The 21,048-nt window shown below is 43.6% G+C and overlaps 1 protein-coding gene across 7 annotated transcripts in view; it reads right to left on the bottom strand.

Annotated features, from left to right (window-relative positions):
* SPIDR (scaffold protein involved in DNA repair) overlaps positions 1-21,048 on the bottom strand; it is a 305,024-nt gene that overhangs the window by 34,261 nt on the left and 249,715 nt on the right. For 5 of the 7 annotated variants that reach the window (XM_005279938.5, XM_005279939.5, XM_042857049.2 and 2 more), the window contains exon 11: positions 1,876-2,034. The exons of the other annotated variants lie outside the window; for them this stretch is intronic. In XM_005279938.5, coding sequence (XP_005279995.2) covers positions 1,876-2,034 — 159 coding nt within the window. The remainder of the gene's footprint in view (positions 1-1,875; positions 2,035-21,048) is intronic. 7 annotated transcript variants of the gene reach the window in all.

Here is a 21,048-nt window from a genome sequence, read left to right as displayed (position 1 = left end):
GGTTTGAGAAATATAGAATATACACATCAAACACTGAATGGCAAAAAATTTCACTGGGTCTGCTTTTCTCTCTTCAAACCTTCATATTACTTTAGTCTCTGTTAGGCAAAATGTGCAGGTCAGGGAAGAGAGGTGCAGGGAGGGTTAGTAGTATAATGTGAATGAGAATAGTGGAGAGGAAAAAGATGGTCAGGAAACACATACCGAACCACATGCTATTAATCCAGCTTCTACAGTAATGACTTGTATAAACTTAGTAAGTCACAACAGCTTCTCTGTGACTCCACACTATCCATCTGCCTTATAGGGCAGCCAGATACTGGACAATGATGTCTGGGGAGACATTTCTTCCTTTAGTTTCCTAACAGGGGAAAGGGTTCATTGCTGTGAGAGCCTTGCAGAAGGTGTTCCTTGTAGACACTAGGGCCCCAATCCTAAACCAGTCCAATGGGAATCCTTCCATTAACTTCAAAGGGCTTTAGAACAGGGCCTAAATGAACTGCATAGTCCTAGATTGTCCTTTGAACCAAAGGCCCATCCCAACCCCAACAATCAGAGAAGTGGAGAGAGAGCCCCCAGTGACCTCCTTCAAAAAACAACACTGGGAGACCCTGTACCCAACCTTTTCCCTCTTCCCCCACAATGGCACTGCATGGGGATTACTGCAGCCCTACAGCAATAACCATCATAATCCCAATGGTCAAGCGCTGCATGGGCTGCTCTGGGTCAGGATAGGACTCATTTGTGTGAGCTCTCAGCCACCTTCTCTTCCAGAGCATTTATGTCCCCCAAAAGAAGAGTATATGGTTCCCTCTGCCCTACCCTAATGTGCCAGGCCCACCATCCCCAGAATTCGTTCAGGCTAGTTAGCAGTCTGTGGTCAGACTGCTAACTAAAATATCCTTTACTGCCTTCTGAACCTAGGCTACATTTTGGTCCTTAAAGTAAGCACATGCTTATCAGACTGTAAAGAAAAATCTTGTCTACCAAACACCCAAGACTAAGGGAACAGAGAGCATTCTGAGTATTTACGTGAGATTCCAGTCCTTGGGATTGTGGGACAACAGACACATGTTGGAGCTTATCACCCATTTTGGCTTACTCCAGACTCACATGACCCAAGGGTGCAGGTGGGCAGAGGGAAAAAACATTTTTTTCCTCATACTTTATATTTTATTCCTTTACAGCCATTTTAGAATCCATTGATGGTTTTCCTGAAACCAACACCTTAAGGGCTTGTCTACATAGGAGAGTTTCATCAGTTATATTGGTATAATTTTACCAGTATAGTTAAACCAATATAGTTATACTGGAATAACTCATTGTGGACATACTTATTCTGGACTGAAAATGGGATTTTCCCCCCGGTTTTGCTTAAACCCCTTTCAAAGCAACATAAGCAAAACTGAAAAGGCCTTTTTATACTAGAAGAAACTGCAGTGCTTGAGACATTTTAAACCAAACTGGACAAAATTGTAGAAAATGTACTGTAGAGACCAATCCTGCAATGGGAAGGAGATGGACTAAATTACCTACAAGGTCTTATCTGTCTTTTTGAGTCTTTGAATCTTATTAGAAGTGAGGAAAACTATTCATAATGTAAACAATAATGAGCTTGCTTCTCCTCCTCCACCCCTTTTCCTGGGAAATACTTAATATTATCTAAACTTGCTTATGCTGATTGTGTATAGCTGCTCAAATATTATATTTTCTCTTTATTGCTTTGCTACCTGCATGGTGTTCTACAAATGGTGATTATAATACCAGATCAAACAATGTCTGCCTTGTGTTCCGAAGTATCTTGATCCTTAACTAAATAAAATGACATCATCTCTGCCACAGTACACAGCATATTTTTTCAGGGATTGTTCTCACCTTCCCCTCGTGGTTCTCTGCAAAATTCTTATTACAGCTAAAGTGCAGGATTTTCCTTCCCATCTCCTGCTATGCTGTTCAATGTCCTCTACAGAACATGGGGTCTGCAACTGCACTTCACTGAACATTCCGTAGGCATCCTGAACAAGGAGGCATAATCTGCAAAACAATGTTTAATGTTTCTCTGTTAGCAAATTGCTCACAATTATGAAACAATAGATAACAAATTGCAGAAAACTTGATTGTGAGTTCCTCAGAGTAGGGATTAGCCTAAAATGCTTTTAAAGCACTTTGCATATAATGGGTTCTGGGACAAATAAATACATTAAAACAACAATAGCACTAAAGATTTTTTCAAATATATTTGTAATAGACAAAGGATAACAAAAGCTATAGAGAACAAGTGAAAATGGAATTAAAGGATTTACACTGGAGATTAGGAAATAGTAGATAAGTAATACTTTGTTCCTGTGTCTATAAAGAAAGAGAGTATAGATCTGCCCAAAGTGGGGATGAATCTTCTAGAATACACAGATAACACAACTGGTTATATATTTGATCCACTTAAATAAAACACTGGATTTGATGAGATGAACAAGTGTCAAGAAAAAGGAAACTGTTGGATATATTTTTTTAATTTAATTGAAATCAGAGTGATCCAGACGATTAGAAATTGGCAAACACAACCCAATTATTTAAATAAATGAATAAAAAACAAACAAAACACGGAACTATACATCACTGAATTTAACATTTGTTGTACAGAAACACTTGGAAACTATCTTCAGGGATGTGGTAAGAGTACCCCTAAACAAGCAATGTGATTAAGGACAGTCCACATGGAATCAAGCTCGGGAAGTCATGCTTAACTAACCTGCTGGAGTTTGAAGATATCACTGTCATGGTATATAAGGGAGAGTCAGTGGATGAAGTATATTTAGATTTTCAAAAAGGTATTTCATCACAAGGTTCCACATCAGAGATTAGCAGCTAAGATAGTATGAGTCATAGAAGAGTGGGTGAACGAGGCTGCTGGATACAAAACTAGCTTCACTGCCGTGGGGGAGAGGGGAATGGGGGGACAGGGATTGAGCAAGGAGACCTTTCAAGAGAGAAAGGAATTACAGAGCACCCTTGCAGACAGCGTAGGTGCCTCCAACATCTAGAGACACTTGATTCCTTTTTGGAGGAAACGAAGGTGTGACAGAAGGTAGAATTAAGATAAATTTTAAAAGTGCAGGCACTGCTTCAAGAGGTTTTAGAGGGGCTTCCTGTGAAATCTCCTTGTAGGTTAAGCATGTGAGCACCATTCTTGAAGATCCTCCACTGGTAGAGCACAAACCCATTTTAAAAAGATCCAATCACAGAGAAAGGACTGCAACCAGTGAATGGTAGAGAGAGTCAGGTATCTCTTAGTTCAGCTCCTCATCCCTCTGGATCCATGGAATCAGCTTTCTCTTCACCTCTCAACCATTCTATACATGGAGCCTCCACGCTACCCAGAAGCATATTGGGCTGCATACCAAGGACTTGATCCAGCCTTTCAAAAAACGGACACATTTTTTGTTCCACACTGGACCTATTTTTATTGACGGTCACTCTTTTCACAGAACTTGCTTGCCACTCCAAGTGAGGTCCATCTCAGCTATTACCTCAGACACTTGGCATCAGCCAGTGTTCTTTTAAGAAGCACTGGATCTTCTCATTTCTTGAGATCGACTTCAGCGCCTGCAAGTCAGCGTCAGGCCAAATGGCAGCACGCTCATATTAAGCCAGTAGCTTAAGACAGTCTAGTGGCTGAAGCAAAATGAACTCAGTTGCTGCTGAAGAAGTTGATCATTACAATATAGCACACAAATGAGCCCCACATTGTGTGTAGTGTTATTTTTACAGACAAGTGGCTTCTAGCAAACTTGACCCATGTATAGTCAAGTGCATAAAGTATACCAGACAGGACGCATGAGCAATGATGGATGTGGAATAGTAGTGGGAGAAATGTACTATTGGAGCTATAACACCAACAATCCAATCCACAATAGTACTGCATCTACCAGTACAGTAGATGCACAAACAGTATCTTTGCTCACCATGAGTCTAATCCAAATGCCTATGGGAAAGAAGGGAAAAAAAGGGAAGGGAGGAGGATCCGGGGAACTACAGGCCAGTCAGCCTCACCTCAGTCCCTGGAAAAATCATGAAGCAGGTCCTCAAGGAATCAATTCTGAAGCACTTAGAGGAGAGGAAAGTGATCAGGAACAGTCAGCATGGATTCACCAAGGGCAAGTCATGCCCTGACTAACCTAATTGCCTTCTATGATGAGATAACTGGCTCTGTGGATGAGGGGAAAGCAGTGGATGTGTTATTCCTTGACTTTAGCAAAGCTTTTGATATGGTCTCCCACAGTATTCTTGCCAGCAAGTTAAAGAAGTATGGGCTGGATGAATGGACTATAAGGTGGACAGAAAGCTGGCTAGATCATCAGGCTCAACAGGTAGTGGTCAATGGCTCCATGTCTAGTTGGCAGCCGGTATCAAGCGGAGTGCCCCAAGGGTCGGTCCTGGGGCCGGTTTTGTTCAATATCTTCATTAATGATCTGGAGGATGGCATGGACTGCACTCTCAGCAAGTTTGCGGATGACACTAAACTGGGAGGAGTGGTAGATACGCTGGAGGGTAGGGATAGGATACAGAGGGACCTAGACAAATTAGAGGATTGGGCCAAAAGAAACCTGATGAGGTTCAACAAGGACAAGTGCAGAGTCCTGCATTTAGGATGGAAGAATCCCATGCACTAGTACAGACTAGGGACCGAATGGCTAGGAAGCAGTTCTGCAGAAAAGGACCTAGGGGTTACAGTGGACGAGAAGCTGGATATGAGTCAACAGTGTGCCCTTGTTGCCAAGAAGGCTAACGGCATTTGGGGCTGTATAAGTAGGGGCATTGCCAGCAGATTGAGGGATGTGATCATTCCCCTCTATTCGACATTGGTGAGGCCTCATCTGGAGTACTGTGTCCAGTTTTGGGCCCCACACTACAAGAAAGATGTGGAAAAATTGGAAAGAGTCCAGTGGAAGGCAACAAAAATTATTAGGGGGCTGGAGCACATGACTTATGAGGAGAGACTGAGGGAACTGGGATTGTTTAGTCTTCAGAAGAGAAGAATGAGGGGGTATTTGATAGCTGCTTTCAACTACCTGAAACTCCAACACAGTTGAAAGGGGGTTCCAAAGAGGATGGATCTAGACTGTTCTCAGTGGAGCAGATGACAGAACAAGGAGTAATGGTCTCAAGTTGCAGTGGGGGAGGTTTAGGTTGGATATTAGGAAAAACTTTTTCACTAGGAGGGTGGTGAAGCACTGGAATGGGTTACCTAGGGAGGTGGTGGAAGCTCCTTCCTTAGAGGTTTTTAAGGTCAAGCTTGACAAAGCCTTGGCTGGGATGATTTAGTTGGGAATTGGTCCTGCTTTGAGCAGGGGGTTGGAATAGATGACCTCCTGAGGTCCCTTCCAATCCTGATATTCTATGATTCTATGTGATTGCTTTTGCATTATTGGGAGAATGTGTGTAAGTGGGCATGTGGGTTATTACAAATATGCTGGGGGCACCAAATAGGGCACCAAATAGGTTAGGATTACGCTAGTATACACAAGTCTAAATTGAGATTAGCAATTGATTTATTTGCAAAACTGAATTCCAGATTGGAACTCAAGATAAGGAACATCACAGACTAACAACATGACTGAGGACATCACAAAAAATATTCACCTCCTTAAAACCTTTTTGCAAGTACAAGTGATATAATGAAAAAACCTGAGATCGTACTGATCATAGACCCAGCATCTCACTGTGCAAGGACAGGAAATCAGTCTAATGCTACAAGTATCTAATTAATGACAGTCAATTTTCCTCTTCACTCATACAACAGAAACAACCTAGCAGCACAACAGGACCCAGAAACGTATTCATAGAACTCTTGATGTCATTTCAGGTGCAGCTGGCTCAGTTCTTAGAGATCCATTCATACACTATTACCAGCACCACCATGAATGGATGCAGCCTACTGGCTCCTTGAGGATGTTGATGCATGGCAGCTATGCTTTACAGAGGATTCTATTTAGTTTAGTTTTCTGAAATAAATTCTGAATTTGCATCATTTTCTCATATTATAATGTTGGCCCACATTTCATCAGATACATTCAAAATTTAGTTCTCAATCAAACAATATATACAAAATTAAGCAACAATTTGTACCAGTCTTATTCATCTTTGGAACCACTACACGGAACAAACTTGAAACCTAAATTACAAAAGACCAAACATATAATCCAAAACCTAATTGTTCAGGACTACATTACTCATCTATGAAAATTCAGCAATGTATTTACCACAAATCCATCTCTCCATAAAGTGCAATATGCATTAACAGCTTGACTAATATTGTAAATTTTCTAAATAAATGTTTAACACTTGTTTGTTGCTATACATATTCCTGAACTAATATAAAAGAAAAAACATTACTATTAATCAACTGTATCTGTGCGTGTGTTGTGGGGATGGGGGCCTATATCCAGTTTTTCAAAATACAGTGCACTCAATTTATAAGACTCACTGATAGAAGAATCAATTGCATATAGTGATCAAACCCACTGGGACAAAATCATTCCCATACTAAAATACTCCACTTGCAAGAATCAACCACTTATAAAAATCTAATCTTTCGGGCCAGATGTGATTCTTATAAAAGGAGTGCACTAGAATGGTCTGGAAGGCTTAGCATTTGTGGCCCTACAGAAGTACAGAATTTAAAGGAGGGATGTGGAAAAAAAGACTCCTGTTGAGACTGAACAGAGAGTTCGTTCTATCCCGGAGGGTGACATGGGAGACTGCATGAAGACGAGAATGTGAGAAGACAACTAAGGAAGAAGTGAGGTCTGACTCATTGATAAGAGCAAAGGGGGCAAGGACAGGGAATGATAAGAAATGAAGCAGAGCTTAGTCAGTTTTTTTTTTTTAATGTAATGACACAGAGTCTTATTTTAAACCTTGGGAAGATTTTGTTAATTTCCTAAAAGCCCTGGGGAATTGGGGAGGGAGTAGGAGTGGTTTATTACTTTGCATTATTTTATGATTGAAGTAATATTAAGGACTAAATATTTCCCACTGGAAATGTGGAGATGATTACAGGACTGCACCGCTGTGCCCCTCCTAATTAGACATCCTTCACAGTGAAGGAATAAAACTCCCTTTTCTTCTTTTTAATTATACATGAAACATACTATACATCTATGGCGCGCTGCCTCGTATCTTGCACTTAAGTCTTCTGGAAGGATGGGCGTGAGTAGAACCCACCTGTGCTTAATCATTCCACAGTTGACAACTACCTCCACCATCTCTGCCAGTGAGAGGAACAGTGTATCGAAAAATATGCCTAGCATAGGAAGAGAGGAGAGGATGGGATGACTGAGGGTGGAGAGCAAGAAGACACTGAATGAAGATGCTGCAGTTGCCCGTGTCCACATCCTGTAGAAATACGCAGCAGATTTGTCATAAACAGAACTTAACTAAAAGTAATTGTGTTTTATCAAAGGTAAAAGGACCACACAGACTTTTTATTTATACACATTTTAAGGAAAACACTCCAGATTGTGGTGAGAAAGAAAGGCAGGCTGAAATTTGTGCATACAAGTCCCCAACAAATCTTCTACAGTATGCAAAAGGGACACTGTTTGTTGTTGTTTCTTTGGAGGGGAAAGGAAGTGAGGGTCAGGAGAGTTGGGGAGAGAGTGGAGGGAAGGGGAAAGTGTTAACTTCAAAGTTTGCTCATCCTTTATCTTAACCATCAAGGTAAGGTATTGTTGATTATCCTTCTTTGCTGGGGAAAATTTCTGTGACATTATGAGTGTAATATAATATCTCATTGAAAGGTGACAGGGCCAGAAAGAGTTAAGTAACTCACAGACTGACCTGACCCATGGTGGAACTCTAAAGACTGGTTAGGAAGATATGTAAATGAATAGAGCTTTGAAATGCAAGCCTGCATTGTTAGAGATAGAAGGGTACCTGTTTGCTCAGGTCTTGTGATGTAAGCAAACAAGTCTTGTCTTTTGCTATAACTTTGATTCAAAAATCAAAAAAGGAGTATTAATATTTAGGAAGACACTTGAGTGAAATAGTATTATTGTCTATATGTCTCTTTGAAGGTTGTAGTAACCTGTATCTGAACTGTTTAATGGATAAATTATCCTGTGCTAATTGCCATGATGTTTAGGAGAAGGAAAGTTAAGCCTATTTTTTTCTCAGGCCAAAAAGCTGCAGGAAATGTATAAAAACCCTGGGACACGATCCTTCCTCATCTCAGATCTGCTTTGGATTTCAAGAGGGGGAAACCTTAAGCCATAAGGATTGAGATCCCCAGTCACTGACTGGAGCCACCCCGAATATGGACTATAACCTATGGACTACTTGTGTTCTTTTTGCGGATACAGACTAACACGGCTGCTACTCTGAAACCAACCTATGGACTATTTCTAAAAAGGACTTTTGGCAACTACAAGCTCATCTCTGGTATATATCTGGACCTCAAGAAATTGAACTCAAGCCTGTATTGATCTTTCAACCAACTCTCTCTCTCTTTTCTTTTTAATAAATTTTAGTTTAGTTAGCAAGAATTGACTATAGGCGTGTATTTTGGGTAAGATATAAGTTATCATTTGACCTGGGTCTGGGACTTGGTCCTTTGGAATCAGGAGAACCTTTTCTTTTATATGATGAAATAAGATTTTCAGAATTTATCATCATATGTTTGACATGTGTGTCTGGATGGAGGCCTGAGGCTGGGTACTTTAAGGGAACTGCATTGTTTGGACTCTTGAGTAACCAGTGAGGTACTACAGAAGCTGTTTTGTGCTGGCTTGGTAAATCTAAGTATTGGAATATCCACCAGCTTTTGGGGTTTCTCTGCCTCGTTCCATTTGCAGTTCACCCTAATTGAGTGACCTCAGCTGGCTCCCAGGGGCAGCATCTTTACAATTTTTTATCTATTTTTGAATGCTCCTAGCAGAGACAAAGCACACTTAAAAACACTCCCCTCTCTCTCAATCACCACAGGCACAACACTCTGCCTACACAATTCCAATTCAACAACTTGTCTAGTCAAGTCTCAAGGTGGAGCTCCTTAACTCCTGTAAGCATAGCTTAGATTCACACTGTAACCTTCAGGACACCACCCAAGCTGGATTTAACTTATCTGAACCTCAGACATGCACACAAGAAGCCACCCACCGTTGTGCAAATGAAGCAGTCCTTCTGCTAATTGTACCTGTCATTGTTGGAAAAATCAGAGCCAGAGACATAGATAGGGTTGGCACCCATCTGGGTTTTACCCAGACAGTCTGGTTTTTGGCTTCTGTGTCAGGGTACCATTTAGGATTGCCAGGTGCCCAGTTTTCAACCGGAAAGTCTGGTCAAAAAGGACACCTGGCAGTGTTCAGACTGGACACCAAAAGTCCAGTTACTGCGGGACAGGGGGAGGCGCTGGGTCATTAACCTGCGCCAGCCTCTGCTCAGCCAGGGCCACCTCCTTGTCAGGCTGCAACAGCACCGGAGCAGAGGAAGCCCAGCTGGGGAGGGAGGTGGAAATGATCCAGCAAGCAACAGGGGGTGGGCGAGGGTGGGGGAGAGGAGCAAGTGACGGGGAAGGGGGTCTTGGGGGAAAGAGGTGGAGCAGGAGCAGGGCCTTGGGGAAAGAGGTGGGGCAGTGGTCCAGTTACCAGCAATTAGAAAGGTGCAACCCTACAGATCTGAAAACACTGTGGGACCATGATCAGCTTGTTTATCCTGTAACACAGGGATTTTCCTGTAAAAAATACCATATTCAATGGACCACATATTGCTTAAATGTCTCCATTTAAATAGTATATCTCTACTGTATTATCGCCACTGCAGACTCAGACTGTTCTGTTCTCCTTTAAAATGCACATCATTTGTTGCCACTCCAGACAGGGATGTTTTATAAACCAGCAATAACTACAATTTGAAGGATACAGATAAAAAAAAAAGATACTATTAATACTTAGCTACCAAACTGCCTTTTTCATCCACAGGTCTCAAAGAACTCTATAGAGGAGAGTAAATAGTAGTGTGCTCATTTTATAGATGGGAAAATTGATACCCAGAGTTTAAATTCTCTGTCCACAAATCAGCACGGTAGTGGCTGAGCTGAGAATAAAATCCAGAATCCCAGCCAATACACCAAATATGCCCAGGGAAATAACATCTTAAACAACAAATATGTAGCAGAGACCTCCAAAAGTTTTAGTAAAACATTCTTAGCAATTACTTTGTCACCATGCATACCTACAGCGGAAATCTTAAACAAAGTAAATGACTCATTTTGCAGTGTCCTTATTCCAAAATTACAGGTTCTGTACATTTATTGCATTTATCTAATCACTTGTGTTTTAATGGCCAGTATTCAAAAAATGGCCTTTTTTCCCATTTCAAAGAATCATCAACAAGTGCAGCTCAAACCTGGAAAATTAAATGTATCTTCTACTAGGACTTTTATGATCTTCCCCTCGCTGACTCCTTTCTCCATTTTTCTACCCAGGTTACTCCTCCACTGCCTTCTTCACTGCTTTTATGCCTTGAGGAAAAAGAGCTGATAAAAACTGCTTCTGTAGGAAGGAACAGGCCTGCAGGAGCCATGTGGTAGCCTGGCTATGTTGTTAATGCCAAACATAAATGGAGCTGCATACTAATTTAAATTTTCCCAGTCAACGTGGAATACTCCAAATATCTGGTGAGAGCTGAACATAGGCAACAAGCTACGGATAGCATGTGGCACAGAAATGGACTATTTATATTTGTAAGGACATGGGCAATGGTTCCAGAACTTGAACTGGACAATCATTTTCAACAGAATACATTTTTCCTATGCAGTTTTTTTTATACAGCACCAATGCACTGTTTTAAATTCACTGAACCACGCTCTCTGTAATTCACTTTCTTGTAATTCTTAAACTCCTGACGTTTGTTTCTCTTTTATATGATGTTCACAGATAAGAACTTTTCTAGTTCTTTTTTGAACACCATTATAGTTCTGGCCTTCACAACAACCCCTGGCAACGAGTTCCACACGTTGACTATGCATTGTATGAAGTTCTTCCTTTTGTTTGTTTTAAATCTGCTGCGTATTAATTTCATTGGGTGTCTCTGGGTTCTTGTGTAATGTGAAGGGTAAATAACACTTGCTTATTCACTTTCTCCACACCAGTCACGATTTCATTTCCCCTCTTAGTTGTCTCTTTTCCATGCTGAAAAGTCTTTATAAATTCTCCTTAATCATTTTTGTTGCTCTTCTCTGTACCTTTTCCACTTCTAATATATCTTTTTTGAGATGGGGTGACCAAAACTGCATGCAGTATTCAAGGTGTGGGTACACCATGGATTTATATAGAGGCATTATGATATTTTCTGTCTTATCCCTTTTCAAATGGTTACTAACATTCATTAGCTTTTTTGACTGACGCTGTACATTGAACAGATGTTTTCAGAGAAATATCCACAATGACTCCAAGATCGCTTTCTTAAGTTGTATCAGCTAATTTAGACCCCATTATTTTGTATGTATAAACCTCTACCCTGATATAACGTGATCCGATATAACACGAATTTGGATAGAACGCAGTAAAGCAGCGCTCCGGGGGGCGGGGCTGCACGCTCTGGCGGATCAAAGCAAGTTCGATAGAACGCGGTTTTACCTATAACATGGTAAGATTTTTTGGCTCCCAAGGACAGCGTTATATCGGGGTAGAGGTGTAGTTGGGATTACGTTTTCCAACATGCATTACTTTGCATTTATCAACACTGACTTTCATCTGCCAGTTTATTACCCAGTCACCCAGTAACTGAGTTTTGTGAGATCCCTTTTTATTTAAAAAACAAACAAACATTTTACAAATGATAAAAAGACATTCCTGTTACCTACCCAAGCTCAATATCATGCTTAAGTTACAGTTCCAAACCCTTTCAGAGATGCATTTGGGAAATATTTTCTACATTTTTCTGGTTGTTTTGGCTGTCTTGGACTCCTGAATATTGAAATCAATCTATTAATAGTTGCAGCCAAAAAAATTACATCAAATAGAAACAAACATTCCCAGCAAGCTGTTGTTGGGGCTAGCAGGGGTAAAGAAAACATTTATTTGTTCAAATGTTTATCTCAGAACTTGGATGAAGTTTCAGGGGAAACAGTCCAGTGGGACAAAAACAAACAAACAAACAAGAGATAATTATGTTATAGCTTTCTGTAATTTGCCTGGATCCATGCTGAATACATCACCAGAGTAAAGTCTTAATTATACAATGAGAAAAAACTACATCCATAAGTATCTTCAATCATTTCCATTTGTTTTTAGAGTGCAGACATCAGCATTGCTATAAAGTAACTAAGAACAAGAAGAGCATTCTGGGTATATATAAGTAAATAAACATGAGACCATTTCACCTTGTTTCAGAATTGCTACCACCAGTACTTTTGTGGCAGTAAACTATAGGTAGAATGTAGTGAGAAGAAAAAAAAAAAAAGAAGAAGAGGTAAATGCAGACTCCCATCATATACTGCAATGTTAAATTATGGAGAGCTTCCATATGGAGTCTCATTACAATTGCCTGATTTGTTTGTATGGATCAGCTTAGAACAGGATAAAATTTTTCTACAGAAAATAATTTACTAAACAACAGGAAAACTTTATGGTGAAGAAAGCCACAGACTCAGATGAACACCACCCATTTAGAGTGATATGAAATCTCCAAGAGAAGATCACATTCTAAATTTAACATACAATCACCATCATCATGGCACTTAAATAGCACTTTTATCCATGAATCTGAATAGGCTCATACCAACATAAGACTGATACTAAGGGCTTTTTTGTTTTTAATGTTTTAATGTTCAACTGCATATTTCAATGGGGAGCTAAGAGAGGATCTTGTTCTGCACACTGGTGGGTGCCCTCAATTCCAAAGAGATCAGAGTTCAACTCCTGGCTCTGGCACAGGTTGTTTGTTTAACATTCAGCATGTCAGATTCCCTCTGTGCCTCAGTTTCTTGTCTACAACATGAGAATAGAAATATTTCCCTCGCAAGGGTGTTGTGAGAATAAATGCTCAGGAAGAGCATACCCTGCTGCAAGCCCTTCATGTACTAAACTTGCATTTAAATTAAGGGCAGTTTTGTAAGTGAAAGGCTTTCAAGCCCATACTTTTTGAAATACAGCAGCATCTTTGAGAGAACACTTAAGTACCATTAATAATACATACGGCAAGCACTTTTCAAATATTGTAGCCACTGAAATAAAATAAGAATGCTGTAGCAATACTAGTGGCATCACTGAATCTTTCAACGGTGTATCATTTGTGGATATAGTGGATTCATTTTTAAGCCACATAGACTATGAACGGGCTGTGAGAAGAATTTATAAAATACAATACAAAATGAACTTTAATAACAAAGAAAGGGAACAGCCCACATTCTGAAGAGTGATAGAGCATTCATAAATGTACTCCTGGTAACATAAAGCAAAAGAGAGAAATAAAATATTCATTGCTTCAGTGAACATGTAATGTGAGTGAAATATAACACTGCAGGGGTTTTTATGGAGCTGCATTCAGGAAGAAATTCTTCCTACAGTTTTAATGTAACATCATCCTACTGAAACTATACTAAAATCTATATCTATTATTCATCAAAATAAGCAGCAGAAAAAAACAGCAAAGAAGAAAATCACAAGTGAAGGCTTTCTGGGGACCTTCGTTTGGCAAAAATACAACTCAATTCTTCCTTGAGGTTTCTGATGTTTCTTTTCACCCCCGGTTGTTTTTCTCTTTGCTCTCATTCATTGGCTCAATTTCATAGGTGTGTGTATAAGTGAGGGAAAGTGTGTGTGTATAGACTGTTTACAAGAGTTATGGTAGCAATTCTCAGCAGTCCATTGAGAATTCCAGGAAATGGCCCCTGTTATTTTATTCTAGGTCAATGTCAGCTCATGACAGGCAATAAAGATCACACAGGACAGCTCACTCAATCGCAAAATCCTGTAGTGAGGCCTCAATGGGAGAGAGAAAGCCAGCAAGCTGTGAGTGGGCGGAGTGCCTTCCCAGCATTCTACCAACCACAGCACAAGGAATTATGATAAACACCACTCTGGAAACCAGATACAACAGTACATTGTGTTCTTCTTCTGAAAAACAACCAGACTTCTCCTCACTTAAAGTAAACAGTTAATCCTGTTTATCTTTTTTTTCTTGATGAGTTGTTAACAGAACGATCTTTTCTGCATAGAAAAGTAAAGATTTCCCCGCTAAAATTCATACAGATTTTTTTCCTCCAAAAGGGGGGGGGGGAAAAACCCACAATCAAGTATGTAAACTTTCTAGTATTGGCAGGCAGTGAGGAACACCAACCTTTCTTGGCTTAAACTGACTTAACACAATGATGCCAAAAACTGAATAAGACCTTTCCCTCTCTTGCATATTTTATTTTTGGAGTCTCAAACACAGTGTGTTATTTTTCTCATTTAACTACTACTTTTCTGTCATGAACAAGCAAAACTGGTAAAAACTGTTACATGCGGTATCTTTGCGGGCTAGGTAAATGCTATACTGTATATATGAGTTTTCTTTCTTCCCAAACTTTGATTTAGTCAGGTTTCAGTTGTATCCGTGTTAGTCAGGTCTTTACAAGAAAGGGGGCGGGGGGGAGAGAAGGGAGAGTGTATTGTATGTAGTTTCTCGCCACAAACTGATAAGTTGCTTGCTTTTCCTCTTTTTCACAATACGTGCTAACTGTGTAAATTCATCCTGTCCCTGATTTTGCATCCTAAGGATGACTAAATAGAAAAACAGCTGGAATTGATTATCTTGTTTTTATGAAGCCACCATGTTATACCTATTAACTACTTATTACTGGTGAGTCCCAGTGGGTCTTCTGCAGGGTAACTGCTTTTCAGTAGGAAATCCCAACCTTTGGCACTAAGAAATTAAAACTGTACAGAAAAACTCCAGATTTAAAAAGTTTTTAAGATCCTAAATCACTAACAGAGTATTTATTTGGCCTCTTATAATCATAAATACATATGATTTGAAAAAAAAAAAAAGATTTATCTGACTAGTCTTTAGTTTAGGATTTTGGGTTTCCTATGCAGTAGAATGGATGATATCATCAATGGTTCATGGGAAAAAACAGAACTCTGAATTTGGGTCTTGGAAAATAAGTATCTGTGAGGCAGATTTTCATATATTTTATGTTTAAATGTATTAATAAGTTTTAAGCTTACACAATCATTTTGTTACTGATTTGAGCTCTTAAATACAAAAGTATTTAATTTATTTTTTAAACTCTTGAGAGAAGTAGTTTGAGCATTGGCCTGCTAAATCCAGGGTTGTGAGTTCAATCTTTGAGGGGGCCATTAGGGATCTGGGGCAAAAATCTGTCTGCGGATTGGTCCTGCTTTGAGCAGGGAGTTGGACTAAATGACCTCCTGAGGTCCCTTACAACCCTGATATTCTATGAAGTATGGAGCACAATGCCTCCCAAACCTCCTGTGGAACACAAACACTGCCCCACCTTCCTTATGAAACCTGAGGAGTATGTATCTACAGGGGCAGTCATGGCTCTATCACTCCCTTACTTTTCAGAGAGGCTCTAATGAAGAGGTCCCCAAACTGTGGGTTGCAGTCTCTGAGGGGGGGGTATGGGGAACATTGAGGGGGCGCAGCGGGACCCAGGCCAGCACCCTATGGGGGCCATGGAGGGAGCAACACCCAGCCCTGGTCCGCTCCCAGCTCTGCTCTGGCTAGGATTGCCAACTTTCTAATTACACAAAATCAAACAGCCTTACCCCATCCCCTGCCCCTTCTCTGAGGCCTTGTTCTTTATAAATGGTCTTTGTCATTTTATTTCTTGTGCATAGGGGACACTGTACTATTACTTAAAATTGTTAAAAAGTTTGAAATATCTGTCAATATAGTTTATGCAGTTAAATCAACAACAACAACAAAAAAATGGCTACCTACCTTTTGTAACTGTTGTTCTTTGGGATGTGTTGCTCATGTCCATTCCATTCTAGGTGTGCGTATGCCCATGTGCGTGGCCGTCGGAGATTTTATCCTTAGCAGTACCTTGTAGGGCTGGCTGTGGCGCCCTCTAGAGTGCTGTGCTTATGCCGCGGTATATCAGGTGCCACTGGCCCTCCGCCCTCTCTGTTCCTTCTTGCAGACCACTCTGACAGAGGGGCAGGAGGGTGGGTAATAGAATGTACATGAGCTACACATCTCGAAGCACAACAGTTACAAAAGGTAGGTAACCGTTTTTAATTCTTTGAGTGCTTGCTTATGTCAATTGCATTCTAGGTGACTCACAAGCAGAATCGACGGAGGTGGGCTTGGAGTTTACAATCTTGCAGCACTGCTCTGCCAAAGCCAGCATCGCCTCGAGCCTGCTGGGTCAGCATGTAGTGAAATGTGAACATGTGGACGGGTGACCAGGTTGCAGCCCGACAGATCTCTTGGATCGGCATCTGCACCAGGAAGGCTGCTACTGATGCCTGTGCCCTAGTCGAATGAATCATCACAATTTCCAGCGGGGGCACCTTTGCCAGCTCACAGCAAAAGTGGATGCAGGTCGTGATACAAGACAAGATTCTCTGGGCTGACACTGGGCAACCTTTCATCCTGCCAGCGACAGCAACAAATAACTGCGTTGACTTACGAAATGGCTTCATTCCATTAATGTAGACGGCCAATGCCCATCTGACATCCAGGGCATGCAGCCTGCGCGCCTCATCGGTAGCATGAGGCTTTGGACAAAGGACTGGTAAGTAGATGTCTTGACCAATGTGGAACTGGGAGACAACCTTGGGCAGACAGGCCGGGTGCAGACACAGCTGGACTTTGTCTCTATAGAAAACCATATAAAGCGGCTCCGACGTGAGCGCCCTAATCTCGGACATCCTATGGGCTGAAGTTATAGCGACCAAGAAGGTGATCTTCCAGGAGAGAAGCAGAAGGGAGCAGGAAGCCAAGGATTCGAAGGTGGGACCCATGAGTCTGGACAGCACAAGATTCAGGTCCCAAGGGGGTCTGGGTCTCAGACATGCAGGTAAAGGTGCTCCAAATCCTTCAGGAAATGCTGTCATGAGAGGGCGAAAACTGACTAGCCTTGAAGTGGCGGGTGGAATGCCGAAATGACCGCCAGGTGTACCTTGATAGACGATAGCGACAGACCTTGGTGCTTAATATGCAGTAAATAGTCCAGTATGTCCTGCAGTGGGGCCTCATCCACACGAACGTGTCGGTCCATGGCTCAACACGGCTTCCACTTCACCACATATGCAGCCCTAGTGGAAGGTCTTCTGCTGCCCAGCAGGACCTGCTGGACACCAGCGGAACACCCCCGTTTGTCCGCACTCAGCCATGCAGCAGCCAAGCCATCAAGTGCAGCGACTCCAGGTTTGGCTGCAGCAGGTTGCCATGGTTCTGTGACAGCAGATCCAGCCGAAGAGGCAGCTGCAGCGGGGTGGCTGCCAAGAGAGTCAGCAGCATGCTGAACCTGTGTTGACGAGGCCAAGCTGGGGCTATGAAGATGATCAATGCCTTGTCTTGCTTTACCTGGAGCAGGACTGTGGATTAGCGGCATCGGTGGGAAGGCTTACATTAGCGCTCCCGACCACACAATCAGGAAGCTTCAAAGAGTCCTGTGGCACCTTACAGACTAACAGACGTATTGGAGCATGAGCTTTCGTGGGTGAATACCCACTTTGTCAGCTGCATGTAGTGGAAATTTCCAGAGGCAGGTATAAATATGCAAGCAAGAGTGAGTCAGGCTAGAGATAACAAGGTTAGTTCAATCAGGGGGGATGAGGCCCTCTTCTAGCAGTTGAGGTGTGAACACCAAGGGAGGAGAAACTGCTTTTGTAGTTAGCTAGCCATTCACAGTCTTTGTTTAATCCTGAGCTGATGGTGTCAAATTTGCAGATGAACTGAAGCTCAGCAGTTTCTCTTTGAAGTCTGGTCCTGAAGTTTTTTTGCTGCAGGATGGCTACCCCTAACACGGCTACCCCTCTGATACTTGACAATCAGGAAGGCGTCTGACAGGGAGCCCTTGCCCCTGCCCTGCAGAGAACAGAACATGTGGCACTTCCTGTTCTGTCTGGATGTGAACAGGTCCACGTGGGGAGCCCCCCACCTGCAGAAGATCAGGCTGACCCCACCTGTAGATGGAGCCATCATTTGTGGCGAGATGAGAAGTCCTGCTGAGGTGATCTGCCAGGACATTCTTGGCTCCGAGCAGATGAATGGCTATCAGATGAATGGTATGCTGCACACGAAAGTCCCAGAGGCCGAGCGCTTCCTGACAAAGGGCCGAAGACCTGGCTCCGCCCTGCCTGATGATGTAGTACATCGCGATTCTATTGTCCATCAGGACCTGCAGTACCCTGCCCTTCAGGTGGGGCAAGAACGCCTGGCAGGCTAGACGAACCGCTTTGAACCTGACTTTGATATGAAGGGCCAGATTGCTTTAAAGCCAGCGGCCCTGGGTGTTGAGCTTGCCCAGATGGGTTCCCCAACCTAGGTCGAATGCATCCAAAACCAGGGTAAGTGACAGATGGGGTGACGAAGGGAATCCCCTGCAGCACTGACTCCGGATCCAGCCACCAATCCAAGAACAAAAGGACATGGCTTGGCACTGCAACAACTTGGTTCAGGGCATGCCTGCTGGGGATATAGACCGAGGCCAGCCATGCCTTCAGAGGTAGTATATGAAGACAGGCATGGACTGACAATGTACGTGCACACGGCCATGTGACCCATCAGTCGCAGGCACGGGTGGGCTGTGGTAAGCAGATGGCTCTTTACTTGGGCAATCAAGTACGACATGGCCTGGAAGCATGCCTCCGGAAGGAAGGCCCTGGCTCGCGTGGACCAGCATTAAAGTGGATTTTTCTGTGTTTATTAACAGGCCAAGATCGTCACAGACGGATCACACCAGGTCAAGGCTCCATTGGACCTGCCCTGGAGACCTGCCCTTGATAAGTCAGTCGTCGAGATGCGGGAAGATCTGGACCCCTCAATGTCTCAGGTACTGGCGCCACACATTTCATGAACACCCTGGGAGCCAAGGCAGGCCAAAGGGTAACACCATGAACTGGAAGTGACGCCCAGCCACTATGAAGCACAGGAAGTGCTTGTTGCCCGGGAATATGGAGACATGAAAGTAAGCATCCTTTAACTCGAGAGTGGCATACCAGTCCCCTGGATCCAGGGAAAAAATGATGGAGGCCAGGGAGACCATGCGGAACTTCAACTTCTTGAGAGACGTGTTGAGGCCACGCAGGTCCAGGTTGGGCCTGAGGCCCCCCTTTGGCCTTTGGGATTAGGAAGTAGCGGGAGTAGAATCCTCTTCCTTTCATGTCCCGAGGAACCTCCTCCACAGCCCCCAAGCCCAGGAGCTTCTCTCCCTTCTGAACAAGGGGCTGCTTGTGAGAAAGGGTCCCTGAAGAGGGACGGGAGAATGTGGGGGTGGGAAGGAGGGGCGGTTATGAACTGCAGAGTATAGCCCCGAGCCACTATGTCCAGTACCCAGCAGTCCGATGTAACCTGTGACCAGGAGAAGGGCTTGATGCTCCCTATAGTTGTCCGGCGGGCTAGCTCTAGAAGGTCCCACGACCGCCTCGTCTGGGGACAACGAGGAAGACTGGACCGCCAGTGGGGGTGCTGGGTCTCGACCACCGTCGGAGAAAGAGGCTTTGGGGTGGGCACAGGGCCCTGACCTCAGAACAGGCTTCTGGTACCAAGTCCGGTGCTGGTGGGGCTGCCGCCCAGTGTTCCATCACGGCCACCTAGGAGTGCTATGAAGGAGGCATCGTCATGACCGGTATGCCGCACGCACTCCAATATGGCCATTGTGCTTGCCACTGGCCATGTTGTCATTGCGGTACTGCCAACAAGGGAGCGGGCCTCCAGTGCCAAGCCACACTGATGAGACCATGACAATGGGCTCAACTGGCACTCCATACCAGAGGAACCCCCTTCCAGCAATCAGGGAGGAGCCATCGATGCCTGAGTTTGTTTGCTGGTCGTGGCTACCGGTGACCATTTGGAAGAGTTGGGTGCCAGTGGTGTGCTGCGCATGGAGGCCGAGGCACTTGTTGCCAGTGTTTTCCCCAGGAATTGAAATTAGTCCGAACAGGGCTTGAACCCGGGAGACCGGGGCATGCCCCACCTGGGGCAAAGTCCTGCTGGGACCCTAACTACTAACTAATTCACACTTAACAACTACTTAAGACTAACAAAGCAAACTAAATACAATGGCCTTAAGGCACGAAGTTCAAAATGGTAGACAATCGCTAGCTCTTGCCAAGCTAGAGAGGCGCTCTGACTGAGCGACACAGGTGATAAGAAGAAACTGAGACGCCGGAGGGCCAGTGGCGCCTGATATACCACAGCACTGGCGCGGCACTCCAGAGGGTGCCACAGCCGGCCCTATGGGTACCGCTAAGGCAAAAAATCTCCGACAGCCGCGCACGTGGGCATGCGCACACCTAGAATGGAATAGACATGAGCAAGCACTTGAGGAAGAATAAGTAAATGCTTTCAGTCTATAGAACAAGGCACATGAGGGATAAGTTCTCAAATGTCACCCTGTTGGAAATTCTATTGCACCCCTTTGAACACCGTGCAGAAGGCTAACAGCCCCTTGTCCCATTTTAATTTATAATAAGGCTACATTTACCTCAGGGGTGGGCAAACTTTTTGGCCACATCGGGGTTGCGAAACTGTATGGAGGGCTAGGTAGGGAAGGCTGTGCCTCCCCAAACAGCCTGGCCCCCACCCCATATCCGCCCCCTCCCAACTCCCCCCTCAGAACTCCTTGCTCCTTGTCCCCTGAGTGCCCCCTCCCGGGACTCCCACCCCTAACTGTTCCCCGGGACCCCACCCCCCTGCTCCCTGTCCTCTGACTGCCCCGACCTCTAGCCACACCCACCCCGACAGGCCCCCTGGCACCCCCCCCCCATCCACACCCCACCCGGCTCCCTGTCCCGACTGCCCCGAGCCCTATCCACAACCCCACCCCCGACAGGCCCCCCAGGACTCCCACACCTATCCAACCCC

This window comes from Chrysemys picta, chromosome 2 (assembly GCF_011386835.1).
Source record: "Chrysemys picta bellii isolate R12L10 chromosome 2, ASM1138683v2, whole genome shotgun sequence".
In the NCBI taxonomy this organism is placed as follows: Eukaryota; Metazoa; Chordata; order Testudines; family Emydidae; genus Chrysemys; species Chrysemys picta.
This window is presented reverse-complemented; position numbering and strand designations above follow the sequence as displayed.